The 21,069-nt window shown below is 45.6% G+C and overlaps 1 protein-coding gene across 2 annotated transcripts in view; it reads left to right on the top strand.

The window, feature by feature from the left end:
• The first annotated feature begins 906 nt into the window (after nt 1-906).
• The window catches only part of GPR155 (G protein-coupled receptor 155), a 75,847-nt gene continuing 55,684 nt past the window's right edge, over nt 907-21,069 (top strand). For both annotated transcript variants that reach the window (XM_040357717.1, XM_040357718.1), the window contains exons 1-2: nt 907-1,108; nt 17,233-17,724. In XM_040357717.1, the coding sequence (XP_040213651.1) occupies nt 17,286-17,724 (439 nt within the window). In that variant the 5' untranslated portion in view covers nt 907-1,108; nt 17,233-17,285. The remainder of the gene's footprint in view (nt 1,109-17,232; nt 17,725-21,069) is intronic.

Here is a 21,069-nt window from a genome sequence, read left to right on the forward strand (position 1 = left end):
AAGGACAATTTTTCATTTTTGATTGGAGTGACACTTTAAAGTGGAGTTCCACCCAAAAATGGAACTTACCACTTTTTGGAACCCTCCCTCCGGTGTCACATTTGGCACCTTTCAGGGGGGAGGGGGGAGCAGATACCAGTCTAATACAGGTATTTGCTCCCACTTCCTGGCATACATCACATTGGTGATCTACGCCACTTCCGGAGCCTACTCTGTGCCTTCGCTGGCTTCTGGGAGACACACAGCTCACAGAACACAGTGGGGACCAGTGAAGATGCGCAGCGCTACTCACGCGGGGAAGTGAAGCTGCAACGCTTCATTTCCTGATGGCTCTCGGCTGCTGAAATCACGGGCACCATAGACAGGTAAGTGTCCATATATTAAAAGTCAGCAGCTGCTGTATTTGTAGCTGCTGGCTTTTAAATATATATTTTTTTAAGTGGGACCTCCGCTTTAAGGCCCTAATGTCCATAATGCATGGTATGTTATAATAATGTTTATTCTATGGATCTTTGGCCAAGATTTCGCCATTCAGATTGCATGGCAATGGAATAGCAAACCTGCACCAAGCCATGTTCATGAGCCCAGTGGGTAGTCATTACTCTGAAATGATAATTCTGTGGTCACCTCAGTGCTCTTCTCCAAGGTCTCCACACAATACATTAGCTAGGAACCCTTATCAGTCCTGTGACCAAAATTTATTACGTATTCATATTTTACACAACACTCCCAGCATGCCCACACACGTATGTCCTGTGTCCTCCCTCAGCCCGCTCGCTCATTTTTAATAGAGCGCAGCTAAGTATTTTCTCCTCATGTCCTTCCCCACCCAATAAGTGTCGTGCTTGTTCACGTGACCCGAGCCCTTCTCGCCTTTCATTGGATGGTTGGCGTGCCGCAAGCTCCACTGATTGGTCGGGCTCTGCTCCGTTATTGGTTGGTACGCTGCGTCAGATCTGCGCTGAGCTTGCCTGAATGAGGGAATGTTGTTTTGTAATTGAAGTTACGCAAGTGTGCGGAGCCGCGGAGTGCGCTGGGGCCTGTCAGTGCGGCTGCTGGGGTAGCCAGGGATGGGGAAGGTGAACGAGCCGCCCTGGTGGTAATACAGGTAAGCCCGGGGACAGGTGTACACAGCGACAGACCACCCCAAGGGGGGGGCGCACTATAACACCACGTGACTTTTACTCGGCAGATTGTCACATGACATAATTTTGTTTACTGCAGGAGAGGAGGGGGAGGGGGGCTTGACACCGGGATCAGTACACCGGGGTCACCGCGCTCACCCTGCATGTTCATACTCTGTACTATACTATGGGGGATCATCTGTGTATTTATTACACGGGTTTATACACCACTGACCATTTATATTGTCCATCCACATCAGTCCCTGACACCAAGGAGCTTACAATCTACGCTCCCCATCTCCCATACATACATACATTAGGGACGATTATCCCACCAGGAGTGTGGGAAGAAACCATTGCATGCTCAGGAAAACATGCAAACTCCATGCAGATGGTGTGCGGAGCAGATTGGAGCCAGGGACCCCCAGTGCTGCCGGACAATAGGGATGTATTGGCAATAGGGAACAATAACAACTTTGACGCTGTTGCCAATAGCAACCTTTCAGGTGTCACCTGTTGTAAATTGTGATTGGCTGGTGTAGGCGCGTTTTCTGCTTATCTTCAGCTTCCCAATTTAAATAAGTGATCCTGTCTATTCATGTATGTCATGTTCAGAGAATGTGTCACATTGCTCTTTATAGAAGGGGATCACACCATTGTGGCTGGGCATGGTGGCACTGCCATCCCATGATTATGGCTGGAAATGGTGGAACCATGAACCACGATTGTGGCTGGTCACAACCTTGATTAACGCTGGGCATGGTGGCACTGCGATCACAGTTGTGGCCAAGCATGGTGACGCCACCATTACGATTGTTGCTGGACACAGTGACGCCATGATCGTTGCTGGGCAAGGTGGCACTGTGATCACGGCTGGAAATGGTGGGACCATGAACCACGATTGTGGCTGGTCACAACCTTGATTAACGCTGGGCATGGTGGCACTGCGATCATAGTTGTGGCCAAGCATGGTGACGCCACCATTACGATTGTTGCTGGACACAGTGACGCCATGATCGTTGCTGGGCAAGGTGGCACTGTGATCACATGATTATGGCTGGAAATGGTGGGACCATGAACACGATTGTGGCTGGTCACAACCTTGATTAACGCTGGGCAAGGTGGCACTGTGATAACATGATTATGGCTTGAAATGGTGGAACCATGAACACGATAGTGGCTGGTCACAACCATGGTGGCACTACAATCACAGTTGTGGCCAAGCATGGTGACGCCACCATTACGATTGTGGCTGGACACAGTGACACCATGATCGTTGCTGGGCAAGGTGGCACTGTGATCACATGATTATGGCTGGAAATGGTGGAACCATGAACACGATTGTGGCTGGTCATGGTAGCAACGTGATCAAATGAATGTCGTTGAGTATGGTGGCACTGCAATCATGATTGCCACCGGGCATGATGGCGGCACTGTGTTGTTAAAATCGCATTACATTGTAATCTCGGTCTGATGACATGTATCTGGATTCTGGGCATCTGTTGTAGTATGAGTAATAACTATGTTCTGTGCTGAGTGTCGTTTTTCCATTTGCTTGTCTGCACACAGACGTTCTCTGCTCTGAGGACTAATGGCATTGTTCAGCTCATGTAGCAATCCAGGAGACGGAGAACAAATACTTTTCTGTTGCCAAAAGATTTGACTGCTAAGTAAACAAAGGCATACGATATGATTTGAGTGCGTTGGATATGGGCATATTGCATTTAGGGTCAGCTTATACCACATGCAGTCCAGTGCATTTTTTTTTTTTCATCAAAAATCATGGATAGTAGGTTATGTGGATTTCAATGGCATAGTTCACACCAGTGCGGTCAGTTCCAGAACTATAACATGCTGCATTTTGTTTTCTTCACTGGGCTGTACTGGAACGCGGTTAAACGCAATGGAACACACACGTCCTTATTTAGGGCCAGTTCACACTATAAAAACGCAGTTCGGATGCATTTCTGCATGCGTGTTGTTGATGCGTTTTCAATGCATTTTTGATGCTTTCCGGTGCTTTCTTCACCTTAAAGTGGAGTTCCACCCTGATTTTTATTTTTACAGAAAATTAAAAAAACATTTTTTTTTTACTTACCAGAAATAGCGGTTGCTATGCGGAAGTTGCTAATCTGCCTTTTCATCCACCGCGGCAGGTCTTCTTCCTCATCCTCCGCGCAGTGTTTTCTGGGGAATGGTGCGCACTGCCTTCTGGGAACTGTGTGTATCCCAGAAAGCAGCTGCCCATTCACAAAAAAACGCTGTGAGACAGTAGGAAACGGGCAGTGAAGCCTCACGGCGCCACTGCCTGTTTCCCTCCAGTGAGGATGGCGGCACTGGGAGCTGCTTGGATCGAGCAACTGGCCTCGGGGGGGAGGGGGGGGCAACATCGTGGGCCCCTAGGACAGGTAAGTGTCCTTATTAAAAGTCAGCAGCTACAGTGTAGCTCCTGACTTTAAAAAAATAAAAAAGGCGAGTGGAATCCCTCTTTAAAGAGGAGTTCTGCCTGGGGAAAAAAATGTATAAAAGTCAGCAGCTACAAATATTGTAGCGATATGGAAAAAATGTAGCTGCAATGCACAAATGGTTCACAAACAAATGTGAAAAAAACAAAAAACAGAAACCAAAAATGGATTGGTGTTGGATATCAAAAAGCCGTGTAAAAATGTCTATAGAAGTCCAAAATGACTGAACACAACCTTGGATCATAAATGATACCCCTACAGTAGTCCTTATCACTGAAAACATAAAGTGATAAATGTAACAGTGAATTATGTTCCAAGGTAGCAATATACAAATGGCGATCCTTTCTGCAAGTTGGTAAACGGTGACTTCAAACAGATTAACACCCAAGAAGAAGTGTCAAGAAGTTAAAGAAAGGGATCCTCCACCTCTTGTATCAAATCTCCTTACCGACTTCGATGGATCTCTTGTCAGGAGATCACAACAGCCTGTGGCTATTTACCCCCGTCCAGGGTCTCTCAGTGGTGAGCAGCAAAGAGTTTCCTCTCCTCCACGTTGGGGCTCCTCAGTATGTCTCCCGAGTGGATAATCCCCATAGAAATATAAAAACTGCCATAGTGTAGTACTTTCAAGTATTTATTCAAAAAAACACAAAGATGTACACTTACAGTTAGTAGTAGTAGTTTAAAAGCATGTCTATAAAATTGTTTTCCGGGGCGGCCGGCTCTCACTATCCGCCCGCCCGTCCTTCCGGGATTATAGTGGGGATTATCCACTCGGGAGACATGATTTATATAGAGACCTCTCAGTAGAAGAGATAATATGAAATTAAAGTACCATCATCCTAGACATAAGTTTGAATAGAGATAGGGTTTATTGGGACCCCAGAGGCCCAAAAAAGCCAGGGAGGTAAATAGGGGCGAGTGGACTATGTCGGTACTAGGTAAGTAAGTTAAACAGGAGAGTGTAGTAGAAGTAAAAAAGTTTCAATTTATTAAAAGTAACATCAAAGAATTGAGGGATACACATTTTTTTTAAAAATACATCAGTACCAATGTAAAACAGATAGGCCTAGATTCAAGAAGCAATTGCTTCTGCGTAACCATAGTTACGCAGCGCAATTGCTTACTTGCGCCGGCGTTACGAATGCTCCTGATTCAGGAACCTTGTTGCGCCAACGGCAGCTTAAGATATGACTAGCATAAGGCTCTTATGCCAGTCATATCGTAGGCTGCATTCTTACGTTGGCCGCTAGGGGGCGTTCCCGTTGTGGTCAGCGTATAGTATGCAAATTGCATACTAACGCCGATTCACAAACCTACGCGAGCCCTCGGGTACGTCGTTTGCGTACGTCGGGTTTCGCGTAAAGGCTGCTCCAGCTAATAGCAGGGGGAGCCAATGTTGCGTATACCAGTCGTTCCCGCGTCGCGAAGTTTAAATTTTACGTTGTTTGCGTAAGTGAATCGTGAATGGCGCTGGACGCCATTCACGTTCACTTTAAAGCAAATGACGTCCTTGCGACGTCATTTGCTGCAATGCACGTCGGGAAAGTTTCCCGACGGAGCATGCGCACTACGCTCGGCGCGGGAACGCGCCTAATTTAAATGATCCACGCCCCCTACGGGATCATTTAAATTACACGCCCTTACGCCGGGCATTTTTGAGGAGCGCCCACGCAAACGAATGAAGCGTAGTGCAAATAATTTGCGGGGGCGCAGGGCAAAAACGGGACGCTGCGCCTCCGTAAGGAGTGCGCAGCGGGACCTGAATCTACCCCAGTGATTATACGACCAGCCAACACATCATAGAGATGATATAAAGCCCTTATCTGAGGGCGGCGATGAGGCGGAGGGGGTCATATAGATCAGGATCGTCAGGAGATATTGGTCTAGAAAATGACAATATATAATTTATTAACATTACAGGTTGTGTACACATGGAAACATATGCACAAAACCACTCAAGTAAAGAATATAAATATACAATCATTAAGAATGTTATACAAATAAAAGTTCAAGGGGACAAGACAGACTGCGCGGCTTACCTGTGCACAAGAGATCCACTTGCTGGGGGGGCATAAGCCCAGCGTGGAGAAAAAAATCTCACACGAGGTGTAAGGTGGTAGAGATGCCCCGGCACAATGAGGATCTGTAGTGACTATATATGAGGTAATAATTAGTAGGGACTAAGTCAAGCCGTGGTTATAATTAAAGTGAAGTGAAGGGACCACCGTGATTATAGTGAAAAGTCAATTTACCCAAAACATGCTGGGGAGTGTTAGAAATTAATAAGATTCCAAAGAAAGAAGGGGGGGAAGGGTTGCAACATGACTTTTAACCACCAAAAGGGTAAAAGGGAGGGGAAGGAAGGGAGGGATTGATAGGGAGGTGAAGAAAGAAAAGAAAGGGGAGAGGAAAAGGAAGTGAGGAGGGGAGGGAGGAAGGCGAGGGGGAAACGGAGAGGAGAAGAGGGGGGGGAGGAAGGGGGGGGAAGAAGGGAAAAAGGCAGAACGAAAGAGGGGGGGGGGGGAGGAGAGAAAAAGAGGGGAACAGGATTAAAGGTAAGAAAGAGGAGAAGAGAGAGGGAGGGAGGGAGGGGATGGGTTGAGAATATGGGGAGAGAGGGGGAAGAAAAACCGTGGGAATGGAAGGAGGGTGGGAAGAGAGGGAGTGGTGACAGAGGTTGCTGGGTGATTTAGGTGAAATTAAATATGGAGGTGAACAAAAGTTTGTAAGCAATATATTGTCATACCTGTGTAAAGTATTAGAAATTTAAGGCCCTGAGACCTATCTGGAAATAGGCTGAAACCATTACAGGAACGCCAAGTACAAAGCTGGATATGACCAGTTAGGGGATACCAGCAGTGGGGGTAGTGTGAATGTAGACCGCCTATGGGATGGAGGAACTGATAAGTACACACGTTCAAGAAGTCAAGTAGCAAAAAGAAGGGAGGGAAAATTTGGATGACAGCATAGCAGGGCATCAATTGAAGCACTTACTTGTAGTGGGTGCACCATCAAGCGTGTCCCAGGGCCAGGTGTGTATTACCCTGAGCGAAGGGGCCCATGTGTTTATATAGGACCAAACGGTTACTGTCATAGGACGCCGCAGCGGCGCCTGAGTATGACGTCACCGTGTTGTGCGTCGCCGTGAATATATATCCCATACAGGCTCGATAGCCTGAGAAGGGCGGTATGTTGGGCGGCGGCTAGAGACAACTAGCCGCCCAAGGCAGGGTTATCTGCTGTGGTATCTCAATGGAGGCGTATTAGGGAAGGAGTGTGTGTGACCAGTCACACCTACTCGGGAGACATACTGAGGAGCCCCCAATGTGGAGGAGATAGGAAAATCTTTGCTGCTCACCACTGAGAGACCCTGGACAGGGGGAAATAGCCACAGGCTGTTGTTATCTCCTGACAAGAGATCCATGTTCATGGTCCCACCGTTTCCAGGGTCTCTCAGTGGTAAGCAGCAAAGAGTTTCCTATCTCCCCCACGTTGGGGCTCCTTACCTGTCCAGGGAGCCCGCAATGTCGGCACCCCAGTCGATCTTCGGATCGGCTGTCGGGTGCTGCCATCGCCATCTACACTTCTCTACTGCGCATGCGCAAAGCGCACTGCGCTTTCTGTTTGGCCCGGCAGCGGAGGACGGAGGAGAGGGGGCCAAACTTCCGAGGGACGGCGCAGAGGCACACTCATGTTCACAAGTCTTTTTATTTTTTATCTTTTTGAATGAGCACTGCGGTAATGCTGACTGTAAAGTAATTGTTTTTTTTTTGGTAGGTGTTCATTATGATACAGTAGCACATTTGACATGTACATTCCAGTAAGGGAGGGGATAGAAGGGTTTTTTCACTGCTTGTGTGATCGTCCTGTTGGGGAGGAGCCAATCCTCTCTCAGGTTTGCTGTCCTGGAAGATTCCTAGAAACATTGTTTCTGCTAAGTAGAGATGCACTGAAAATTGTGTTATCGGCATTCGGCCGAAAAGAGAAGAAAACGCACATCGATTTTTGACACTATTTTTTTAATTTTTTTTTATCAATAACAATTTTATTGGTCAATGGTTCAAGTGTACATAACATACAGCCATTCAGAGCCCTAGGCCCGCAGGGGCAACATAAAGAATAAACACCTTAACAGTAGCCTAGGGCGTATACATTATCTCTGCCTAGCAATTGCGAGTATTCCAGCTTGCCTATTAAAACCAGTGACGCCAACGTGGCGAAGTGCAAGCTGGCCATTGTCCTTCCGGACTAACCACATGTTATGGCTAAACTGAGCAATAGACTTAACTTCTAAGTATCAAAGCAACCGGAGACACTAGGGGTCTCCCAAGAGAAAAAGGAAAGAAAAGAGGGGAAAAGAAAAGAGGGGAAAAGAAAGAGAGAGTAAGGGAAAGAGGGAGTGTCGTTATTTCGGCCCGTGTACCTTCTCAGGGTGGATCCTCCTGGCGGTGCCACAGTTCCCAGACCTTGTCGTGAGCCTCCTGCCGATCCCGTAACCTGGCAGTCATCCCCTCCATGATCTCCACGTCTTTAATCCTGGCGTATAGGGCTTCAGGGGGAGGGGGAGACCGGCGCTTCCAATGCAACGCCACCAGTTTTGACACTATTTTAGTGCAAATTCGCAAAGATTTTTACATTGAATTCCCAAAAATTTTATCGCAGTTTTGGGCCGATTTCAGGCGAATCTAGTGCAGGTTCCCCCGCATCGCACCTGCATTGCCAATAGTTCATGCTACTCCGCTGGAAGTGTCAAGACAAAGTAAATGACACCCCCAGATCGATTTGCATACCGCAGAATCGGATCCCTAGGTGTGAACACCCATGTAATCCGATTCTGGTGCAGACAAAAAAAGGGTCTTGCACGATTTTGATTTGAATGCGATGCAAAATCAGCCATGCAATCTGTATGGCTAAATTTGCATCGCGCAGACATCGCATGTGATCTGCACAGCAGTGTGGTGCAAATCGCATGCAATGTCTGAAAACTCTACAACTGCACTTACTATGATTTACTGTGCTTATGGTGTGTTTTTCATAGGTCATGTGACCTATCAGGGGTGTGTCAATGATGCATTCTTGCTGCGTTTTCAATGCATTTCAACTGGGAGGTGCATGTTTTTTTTTTTTTTCTTTCAACTGACCAAAAATGCACCAAGTTGGATTTTTAACATCACAATTGAAGCCCAACGGACAAGTGTGCAGACATACAAAGAATTTAAAGGGATGTATTTTTCTTGAGCTTTTCTTTCGCTAAATGTGCCAACAATGGGTGACAATAAATTCAGTCATTTAAATTGATGATATTAAAGAGGAACTGCAGTCTGCTCACATAATTTGTAATAAAAACATATTTACCATTCTGAAGCTTCCCTCCAACCACTTTGCATATTTTATATATACTGTGATTCTGTACTTGCCAAATATGCTGCAGAAATCTCCCTCCACCGGGGCCGGGTTCACACTGCGGATTTCCGCATCGCACCCGACTCGCACGGCAGTTGACACTGCCATATGCAAACTGCTGGGGAGTGTCATACAACATTAACGACACCCCCCATTTCAGCTCGCATATTGCACTGTGAACTGACAGTTCGGACATGAATCGGATCTCATAGTTGTGAACACCCATGCGATCCGATTCTGGTGCGGACCAAAAAAAGGGCCCTGTGCGTGTTTGGTCCGAATGTGGTGCGATATCAGGCATACTATCTGTATGGCTGAAATTGCATTGCACAGACATCGCATGTGATTTGCACTGTAGTGCAGTGTGAATCACATGCGATATCGCACAGCGCACTAGTGTGAACCAGCCCTGAGTCTGGCTGCAACCATTTTAACTGTGGGCAGCTGAAGCTGCTGCCTGTTCACTTCCTGGATTTACACAGAGGCATGCCTCCAGCACTGCAGATCTCATTAGCCCTCCTATGACTCGTACCCCCTCCCTTCCTGGCAAACTCTCACAAGAGCTGTGCATGATCATTTTTGGTTTTTGGCAAAGTGCATTCTGCATTTTTGTTCTCGGCACCAAAATTTCAATTTTGTGCACCTCTATGAGTCTAACTGGGATTTTTACCCCTCAGGACTGGTGGAGGTAGTTTACATTCATCTCAACATAGGGATAAGGGGGCGGGAGGGTTTTTCACTGTTTCCTGCATATTGGGGAACCAATCCTTGCTCAGGTTGCTGTCCTGGAAGATTCCAGAAAACCCTTTAGGAAAAAGAGAAATGGGGAATTTCTTACATATGTATATTGTGTGTCGTTGTTCTAAATTTGTTGGCCAGTTTCCATTGGTAGTGTGATGTAGTGACAAGGACACAATGTGAAATACAGCCTAGGCTAACGTAGTAATTATCACATGAGGTCTCCAGTTTCCTTGCCACAGCAGAAATCTTACATTACAATTCCCCTAATATTTCCTTTTTTTTCTTTTCTGGAAATGTTTGTATTTCGATAATTTAGTTCTACCATTAAATGGAGTGTATCCTGGTTAGAGCTGAACTCCAGGCAACGATGAATGCAGCTCTAATTTTTAATACACAATTACATGCAGTGCAAGTAACAGAATTTTACTATAAAGCGATATTAAACCCAAAAATTGTATTACAGCTTGCCAATTAGATGTGATGGCTGCATTCCTTTTCATTCTTTAGGCTTTTTTTTCTCTCTGTTTTTACCTGGTGGTCTAGCCAGTAACACATCTCCTGTATTTGAGTACCCCATTCTGGATGAAGGAGCACAGGGGGCACAGAAGACAGCAGCATTGTCAGCATGGTGGGGAGGGGAGTGTTAAATGTATTGGCAGATTTATAAACACTAACAAATTGAAGCTAAACTCCAACTCACACTTTATAAGCAGTTACAGCAAACATTTTTTTCTTTGGGATAAAGGTTTTACAGAAATAAAAGCTGATCTCTGTAAGCACCCCTGCCAGTGTTACATGATCTATAGTATCCCTGTAAATTGATATATCTGGATGAGATTGTTCTTTTGAAAAAACAACAGATTTACTGACCAGATTACCATACAAAAATAGAAGAAAGAAAGCCTTTTCTAAGCTGTAATTATAACAAATGTTTGCTTTTGGGTTCAAAAGAGAAGTATGGACTTTGCGCTTGTCCCCGCTGATCACTCAGTTCTTTTCCTCTGGTCGAAACAGCGAGCCAGGACTGTCGATCATCGGCTCACTGCATTGCCCAGTCGGTGCTCACTGGAGTGCTGGGCTGTGGATGGGGCAGGAGAGGCTGGCTCAGGCTCTCGGCAGATCGCTGAGAGGCTGTGCCGAGTGCTGGTCCAGGCTTCTGGGTAAATCCTGACTTTGCTGTAATGGGGAACTCTGATGTAAGACCCCCCCCCCCTTTTTTATTTTATAGCGCAAAAAATAAAAATAAATAAATTGCAGAGGTGATCGAATACCACCAGAACAGGGTTTCTCAACTCCAGTCCTCAAGGCGCCCCAACAGGTCATGTTTTCAGGTTTTTCCCTCAAATGAAATGGCTGTGGTAATTACTAGGGCAGTGAAACTGATCAAATCACCTGTGAAAAATAATGGAAAGCCTGAAAACCTGACCTGTTGGGGCACTTATGGACTGGAGTTGAGAAACACTGCACCAGAAGAAAGCTCTATTTGTGGGAAAAAACTGCATACATTTTGTTTGGGTACAGCGACGCAATTGTCAGTTAAAGCGACTCGGTGGCACATCGCAAAAAATGACCTGGTCATTAAGGGGGCAAATCTTTCTGGTCCTTAACCACTTGACCACTGGGCACTTAAACCCCCTTAATAACCAGACCAATTTTTCAGCTTTCGGTGCTCTCACATTTTGAATGACAATTACTCAGTCATACAACATTGTACCCATATGAAATTTTCATCCTTTTTTTCACACAAATAGAGCTTTCTTTTGGTGGTATTTAATCACCGTTGGGTCATTTTTTTTACAGAATTTTCAGTCTTTTTCCTCTTATAGCGAAAAAAAAAAAAAAAAAAAGAATTTTTCTTTGTTTCTGTTATAAAATTTAGCAAATTTGTATTTTTTCTTCAGAAATTTTGACCAAAATTTATACTGCTACATATCTTTGGTAAAAATAAGTCCTTGCGCTTTCCAAATACGCAGCAGCTGAAAAAAAATCATGGATGTAAACGTGTCCCATAGGAAAACATGTAAATGAACTGTAGTGTGTTTCTGCAAAAAGCACCGAAAAACTGAGGTGTGAACCCAGGCCTGAGATGTTTAGTAACATAATGGGGTTAAAAAAACAAAAATAAGTACAAAAAGAGCAAATAATCGCTACTGTAAGGGGTTCATTTATTACTGTGGGACAGTGAAAGTAATATTTACAGTAGCGATTTTCTTTTTTGTACTTTAAAGGGCTAATTTTAGTTTTTGTAATTTGATTAATTTCATAATCGATTAGTTGTTTCGGCCCTAAATTGGTGTATATTATTTGGTCTTTGTGAAAGTTATAGAGTCCACAAGAGTGCCAATATCTAAAATTGATCACACCTGAAGTACTGACGGCCTATCTCATTTCTTGAGACCCTAACATGCCAGAAAAGAACAAATACCCCCCAAATGACCCCTTTTTGGAACGAAGACATTCCAATGTATTTAGAAAAAGGCATTTTGAGTTTCAAGTTGTCATTTTTTTCCCCACAATTCTTTGCAAAATCAAGATTTTTTTTCCTTTTTTATTTTTTTTCACAAAATGTTCATATTAGCAGGTTATTTCTCACACACAGCATATGCATACCACAAATTACACCCCACAACACATTCTGCTATTCCTCCCGAGTATGGCGATACCACATGTGTGAGACTTTTACACAGCGTGGCCACATACAGAGGCCCGACATGCAGGGAGAACCTTCAGGCGTTCTGGAGCACCCAGGCCAATTCTGACATTTCTCTCCTACATGGAAAAATCATCATTTATTTGCTAGAAAATTACATGGAACCCCAAAACATTATATATGCTTTTTTTTTTAGCAAAGACCTTAGAGAATACAGTGGTGGTTGTTGCAACTTTTTATCTCGCACTGTATTTGCACAGCAATTTTTCTAATGCTTTTTTTTACGGAAATTTTTTTTTTTTTTTAAAAACAAAAAAACAGTAAAGTTAGCCCAATGTTTTTGCATAATGTGTAAGATGAAGTTACGCCGAGTAAATGGATACCTAACATGTCACCCTTCAAAATTGCACACGCTTGTGAAATGGCGCTAAACTTCGCTACTTAAAAATCCCCATAGGCGACGCTTTAAATATTTTTGCTGGTTGCATGTTTTTAGTTACAGAGGAGGTCTAGGGCCAAAACGATTGCTCTCGCTCTAACGTTCGCAGTGATACCTCACATGTGTGGTGTGAACACCGTTTTCATATGTGGGCGGGACTTGCGTATGTGTTCGCTTCTGCATGCGAGCACACGGGGACATGGACGCTTTAAAAAAATATTTATTGTTAATTTTACTTTATTTATTTTAGTTTGACACGTTTTTCTGCCAAAATTTTTTTTTGATCCCTTTTATTCCTATTACAAGGAATGTAAACGTCCCTTGTAATAGGAATATGGCATGACAGGTCCTCTTTACAGTGATATATGGGGTCAATAAGACCACACACTCACCTCTAGGCTGGGAAGCCAGAAATAAAATAAAAATAAAAAACAATCCTTGTTTCGATCGTAGCGGTGAGTCGGTAGAAGCATCCTGTAAGAACGATCAGGCGGCGGAACAGCCGCTATGATTGTTCTTGTGGTGTAGGGAATCGCCGGCTGAAAAAAGCGGATATCTGAATGATGCCTGTAGCTGCACCCATCATTCAGATATCCCCACACAAAGTCAAGGATGTCATATGACGGCCGGCTGCGGGAAGCGGTTATTGCAGAGTATTTCCGCGTATTGCACAGTATGGGGCAGAGTATTGCACAGTATTGCAGGGATGGCTGGTTGTATCTGTGACTCCATTTGTCACAGATCCAGCTCACAGTCCTGCTGCCTCCGCTCTCTCCCCTCTCACACTGTACCGATCGGTACAGAGAGGGGAGAGAGGAACCGGCGTCATCACATGACGCTGGTTTGTTTACAAGTGATCGCTCCGTCATTGGACGGAGCGATCACGTGGTAAACGGCCACTATCGGCGGCGATTTACCGTGATGCGCCGGGTCCACTCCTGTGTGCGCGCCCCAGGGGGAGCGCGGGAGCGAGATTCTGTAACATTGCTAATTAACGGCGTCCCAGAGTTAAGCAAGCACCCTGTAGCTGTACTTTGGCTATGGGCGGTTGTTAAGTGGTTAACTGAAATAAATAATCCATGTGAACGGGCCCTTAGGATGGCCATAGGTGATTAGAATCTCAGCTGGTTCGGCGGGACCCGGCCAAGATTCGAACCATGTATGAGCAGACTGAATGTACCAAGTTGAACGATCGACTTGGGTACAGCCAGCCTGCCGGATCTTGCATGCGATTGTTGCTAGTGGCTGCTATAGACGTTAGCAATAATCACTGTCTTCTCCTGGTAGGCATGGCTTCCCCCACCGCGAGAAGACGATGGGGGTTATTTACTAAAGGCAAATCCACTTTGCACTACAAGTGCAAACTATGAATGCAAAGTGCACTTGCTGTAAATATGAGGGGAAGCTCTGCTGAATTTATCATCCAATCATGTGCAAGCTAAAATGCTGTTTTTTATTTTCCTTGGATGTCCCCCACAGATCTACAGTGACTGCACTTCCATGTGCACTTTGCACTTGTAGTTTGCACTTGTAGTGCAAAGTAGATTTGCCTTTTGTAAATAACTCCCAATGACTTGGCAGGAGGGATTTCCCTGTCGACACGGTCTGTGTTGATGGGAAATTCAAGCAAATTTTAGTTGTTGCAAGAAATAAATTTGCACCGTGTATGGCTGACTTTAGTCAATGGGAAGGCATGAAAACTGATCAGTGTGAAAGCGGCTTTACTGATGAATGTAGTCACAGAGTGCGGGGAGGACTGTGCAAACTACCATGTCTTCTTCTAGATGTCAAGCCCTACACTACTACCTTACAAGTCTCCATAAACTCTCCAATTGTGTTCCATTTCTGTTGAGTGTTGATTGGAGGGTTTTTTGTAGACGGGGATAGTTTTCCTGTTTGGCAGACGATTAAAGGGAAAATTTTCATTTTCAAATGCTGGGCAGCAGATTCCCATTCACTTCAATGGTGAAGAGTAGATGACGGTTCTGAATTTTCATTTGAACTGCTTTGTTTTTCTTGGATGAAGCAGGTCTTATTGAGCTGTGTTTTGCATTGCAAACAAAGGCTTAAAATTGAACTTTACTAAATAAACTAACATTGCTAGAGGGAAGTTTTTCTTCTTACTTTCCTGCTGGCAGGTTTCTAGACCTTGGGGTTGATTTACAAAAAGCAAATAATCTGTGCACTGCAAGTTAACCCACAAGTGTACTACAAGTGCAGTTGCTCTAGATCTGAGGGGAACTTGCAAGGAAAAACTACTACAGGAGAGTCAGGACACTCTCTACGTTGCAGATAAAGGAGCTGTGTGTTAGTGGGCGTCCTGACTCTCCTGTAGTCCAAGGCAGGGGGCGAGCACGACACTCCACACCAGGGAGAAAGCCTTGCATTACTGTGTGGAGTTGCAGACAGAAGAACAGAAAGTGAGGATTTCTCAGAAGAAATAAGGACATTTAAAAGCAAAATGGAAGGATGAGGTAAGTGAAGGAGGACTGTACTACGGTAAAGGAAGCTATTTAGGAAAAAATAAATTGTACCTTTACAACCCCTTTTTAAGGTAGATATTTATTTCTTATTTCTTTTTTCAATATAGTAAGTAAGCAGCTCAGGGACAGGACTCAGGAGGGTGAGGAATTAGAATGGGCACACACACACACGAAATTCACTATCAAAGTGACCTTGACAGCAGTGTACAGCAGCACGTGACAGCAGTGTACAGCAGCACGTGACAGCAGTGTACAGCAGCACGTGACAGCAGTGTACAGCAGCACGTGACAGCAGTGTACAGCAGCACAGATGACACCTCACCAACATGACACATCCTCTCCTGAGTCATAGTGACGGTCTTTCTCCATGCCAGTTGGTCCCTTCAGTTTAAACAGCACTTACAGTCCCGCTCCCAGCTTGCCTTGCTTTCATCCCACAGACCCACACAGTGCTCCAGCCACACCACTTGGCTCCCTTGCAGTATAACGTTATGGTGCATGAGGCACCGCCTCCACCAGACCCATCCCCTGCCGGCGCTGCCCGACACTGTAGCAGGCACTTGGATGGTCTCGACCGGTTCCAGACCAGAACTGAAGGTGTGGAGTTCCAAACAGAGCGTCACAGCATCATATTTTTTACCGGCAAGCTTTTCCTGTCACTGGCTATCTCCTTTCTCTATCTCCTTTCTCTATCTCCTTTCTCTATCTCCTTTCTCTATCTCCTTTCTCTATCTCCTTTCTCTATCTCCTTTCTCTATCTCCTTTCTCTATCTCCTTTCTCTATCTCCTTTCTCTATCTCCTTTCCGGCGTATAAGACGACATTTTGGATGCAAAAAAAATGCATCAAAAGTCGGGGGTTGTCTTATACGCTGGTACCTGTCTCAGTCAGGCTGCGGGCATCCATTATTCAAAAGCCGCGCCTCCTCCTCAGATTGTTCCGTGATAGGCGGAACACTCATTTTCCCAGCAGGGCCTCTGTTCAGTGTTCCGCCTATCACGGATGCCTTCTCATCCTCGGGCGAGAGGACATCCGTGATAGGCGGAACACTGAACTGAGGCTCTTCTGGGAAAATTAGTGTTCCGCCTATCACAGAACAGTGTGAGGAGGAGGCGGTGCGGCTTTCGAATCATTGATGCCTTAAACCAAAAATCTGAAAACAAAATGAGGTAGGGAGATCGTCTTGGCTGGCACAGTGGAGGCATGTAATGGCATGGCACAGTGGAGGCATGTAATGGCATGGCACAGTGGAGGCATGTAATTGCACAGTGGAGGCATGTAATGTAATGGGCACAGTGAGATTTGAAAAAAGCCTGTTTCTGTCAGCCGTTGTTCTGGCTACCCCTCAGCTTCCAGACAGACTAGTAGGAAGGGGGTCGTCTTATACGATGAGTGTATCCCATAGGGGGTCGTCTTATACGCCCAGTTGTCTTATACGCCGGCAAATACGATATATATATATAATATATATATATATTATATAATAGACTGATTCGTCTGCAAAGGACGGGGTCCTCCTAGTAGACAATGAAGACTAATATATAGAATTGGGGATGTGGGGCACAGAGATGTCCCACAGGAAAATCTGAAGGTGAATTAACATTATTATTATTATTCATAAGTCCTTCAGTTTATAGTCCATATAAAAAAAATATAGCAATGTGATAGTTTGTGTAACCATAAAATGTGCATCCACAAGGGAATTGACCATATTGCTACACCTAGAGGTGCCTCTCTTCTCTTTTATTCTCGGTAGTGATATGACGCTACTTTTATATCAAGTCAAAATGTATTAAAAAATGTAGCTTGTCTTGCAAAATGCTCTCAAACCAAGTTACTCTCCCACTATCCAGCTTCACCCCAGACAGACCTTTCATGCATATGTTTATCTTTTTATGACTTTAGATGTCTTTTTTCTTTCAAAGGCCATCATGAATCTGCATAACAGAAACTGACGTTAAGAGGAATAACCGAAAACATGGACACTTCTATGGAAGCTGTATGGAGCAACTCCTCTGTGCCCAATATGACCGATATCACAAATACCACCAATGGCAGTCCATCAATGTCTATTAACAGACTTTTTCCTGCGCTCTTGGAATGTTTCGGTATCATTATGTGTGGATACATTGCTGGTAGAGCCAACGTAATAACTCCTACTCAGGCAAAAGGACTAGGCAACTATGTTTCCCGGTTTGCACTTCCAGCGTTGCTTTTTAAAAACATGGTTGTCCTAAACTTTTCAGATGTCAACTGGTCGTTCCTCTACAGCATCATTATTGCCAAAGCCTCAGTCTTTATCATAGTTTGTGTGTTAACCTTATTGGTGGCCAATCCACAAACTCGTTTCAGCAAAGCTGGACTTTTTCCTATATTTGCTACTCAGAGCAATGATTTTGCACTTGGCTATCCTATTGGTAAGTAATCTTGTACTCTTTGTATAGTTTTCTTACAACTAACCTCCAGGGAAACTGCTAAATACACACCTAATGTACAGTCATATACATCAGCCAGCAAGGTGACACCAGTTCCTTTTTTTTAGAGTATAGTGGTGTCACCATCCACTTGCTAAAATGGACAATAAGCCCTCGTTCACATTGAATGTGGCTTTAAAATTGTACTACTTCATCTGCTATCGTCCGATTTCAAAGCCGCATGTCACTGCGACTTTAAAGACATCTGTGCTGCCTCATGCACGGATGTCTATGCAAGTCGCACCCAAAATGACCAAAAGTAGTGCAGGAACGACTTTTTTAATTCGATGCAGCACCGTAAAGTTGGTGTTGCATTGATTTGAACATGGCCATTGCCGACAATGGGGTCCGACTCAAATCGAAGGACAAGTTGCTCCAATGTGAACGAGTGCTTAAAGCGGGGGTTCACCCTATGAACGCAAAAAAAAATTTTTTTTTTCTTCTACCATAAAATCAGGCATTGTAGCGCGAGCTACAGTATGCCTGTCCCGATTTTTTTACCCCCGTACTCACCTTGTACTCGTACATCGAAGATACCGGGGAATGGGCGTGCCTATGGAGACGGAGGATGATTGACGGCCGGCTCTGGCGCGTCACGCTTCTCCGGAAATAGCCGAAATAGGCTTGGCTCTTCACGGCGCCTGCGCATAGGCTGTCTTCGGGGAGAGTGACGTGCCAGGGCCGGCCGTCAATCATCCTCCCTCTCCATAGGCACGCCCATTCCCTGCGGGAGCCGAAATCTTTAATGTACAAGTACACAGTGAGTACGGGGGTAAAAAAATCGGGACAGGCATACTGTAGCTCGCGCTACAATGCCTGTCTCGATGGAAAAATGATGTAAGTGAGGGTGAACTACCGCTTTAAGGAGCATCACCACACATAACACATCAGCCCTGCTCTTTGCTCCAGTTGGTATGTATCCGTCAGTACATGTGCATACAGCTGAGCCTGATTTGGTTATTGGTGTCGCCTCTTCCTCTCTGCTTGATTACTGCTGTGCACAAGGGATGACAATGGCTGATATCCATGGGAAAGTGTAAGAAAAATATGCGCACCACACCAAAAGTATAAATGTATTTTATTTCTTCATGAAAATCCAAAGAAAGCAAAGTGTTTCAGGGACTGTCAGGTTCTCTCTTCAATAGGGAAATTGGTTCCTTTATCCAAAAGCATGTCTCTTCATTTGGTTGTGGGCGAGTAGAGCAGATTTTCACAACCTTTTTAACAAGGAGGAACCTTTGTAAGTAAACCTTAGGTCTCTGTGAACCTGTGCTAATAATTACTATATCTATAGCTTACATTGTTTGTTACCCCAGCATTTCATATTCCTGATAGGTGTCTACCGTACTATGTACTTGTATGAGAGTCTCCTGATCTCTTTGTATTGCTTCTTTTGTGTTGAGTTCCCTGGTGATCCTGCCGGTCCCTCTGCTTTCCTTCTAAAAACTGTCCACACTTAGGGCCCTTTCACACATGCTGATTATGTCCGTATTTCATACATCTGTTTCTGGATGAAATACGGACATACATTAGTCCCTATAGGATAGCGGGTGTCAGCAGATGAACACCCGCTGACACTCGATCTCATCGGTCCCCGCTATGGTCCGATTTTGCAGATGGAGGAAAATCCTATTTTTCCATCCGTCATTGGATCGGGTGAACACGGACAGACGGTCGGTGTTCATCCAATCCCCCCCATAGGGGAGAGCGGAGATCTGACAGGGCGGTCTCTGCACAGTGTGTGGGGACTGCCCTGTCATCTGCCGGCTCGGAGCGATCCCTGCTGGGCAAGCGGATGAGACATCCTCACGTGATCCGTACATGTGAAAGGGGCCTAAGCAGGATAACACACTGTGATAAGTAGGGTTGTCCCGATACCGATACTAGTATCGGTATCGGGACCGATACTGAGCATTTGTGCGAGTACTTGTACTCGCGCAAATGCTCCCGATACTTCCCCCCCAACCCCCCCGCCCCGAGCGGGTGGAGAGCGGGCGGAGCAGAGCACTCCTCGGGTATGGAGGAGAGGAGACCTGCCGCCGCCGCTGCTGCCTAGTCCCCAAAGTGAAAGTCAAGCCCCCCCACCCCCGCCGCTGCCGACATCTAGTTGATCAGCGCGGGGAACATACAGCTTTCATTTGAATAGCTGTGTGTTCCCCGCGCGCCTCGTCATGTATAGCCCCTCCCCCTTGTCCGGGCACTTTAATAGACATATCACCCGTCCCAGGATTGGACGGGTGATATGTCTATCAAAGTGCCCGAGCAAGGGGGAGTGCTTATACATGACGAGGCGCGCGGGGGAACACACAGCTATTCAAATGAAAGCTGTATGTTCCCCGCGCTGATCAACTAGATGTCGGCAGCGGCGGGGGTGGGGGGGCTTGACTTTCACTTTAGTTTGACTTTGCACATTTACCCCGCGATATACAGAGGGACACTGACAGCCAGAGGGAGAGGAGTGATGTCAAGGGGGTAAGCTCCCTCCCCCCCATCCCCGTGCACACCGCGCCGTCCCGCGGCTTAACACCTCACCTCCCGGCCCTGATAATCACTTCACTTCTCACGGATGGCTCCGGGACTTGTAGTACGGAGATCTCCCCTCCCCCACTGGGTCCAGCCAGAAAGTTACAGTGTGTGTAATCCCCCAACAGTCCACTGCACAGCACCGGTCCCTGGATGGGGGGCGCTGTTCCCGGTCAGAGCTCGTCCTCTGATAGGATGACAACACTCACCATCTATATTGAGGAGCAGGAAATGTGTTATCACTACAGACCCCCCCCCCCCATGTATAATATAAGGAGGAGGGGAGGTGTGTGTTGTGTAGAGATGGCAGGGGGAAGTCATTACCCAGAGGAGAGGATCAACACTCAGAAATCAACAGGTCCTCTTCTCAGACACATAGAAAGAGAGAGAGAGAGAAAGCAATGTGTACTTCTATGGCTGATCACACTGAGCCCCCCACTAGTGTAGTCCATTCCATCCACACTGAGCCCCACTAGGCTGCATTTAGGGACATGGCTGCATTTAGGCTTCATTTAGGGACAAGGCTGCATTTAGGCTTCATTTAGGGACAAGGCTGCATTTAGGCTTCATTTAGGGACAAGGCTGCATTTGGGGACACATGGCTGCATTTAAAAAAAAAAAGTATCGGTATTCGGTATCGGCGAGTACACAAAAAAAAGTATCGGTACTTGTACTCGGTCCTAAAAAAGTGGTATCGGGACAACCCTAGTGATAAGTTCCTGCTGAGAACTCGGCCTGCTCTCCTCCAATGATCAGACTTGTACT

Source organism: Rana temporaria, chromosome 6 (genome assembly GCF_905171775.1).
Source record: "Rana temporaria chromosome 6, aRanTem1.1, whole genome shotgun sequence".
Classification (NCBI taxonomy): domain Eukaryota; kingdom Metazoa; phylum Chordata; class Amphibia; order Anura; family Ranidae; genus Rana; species Rana temporaria.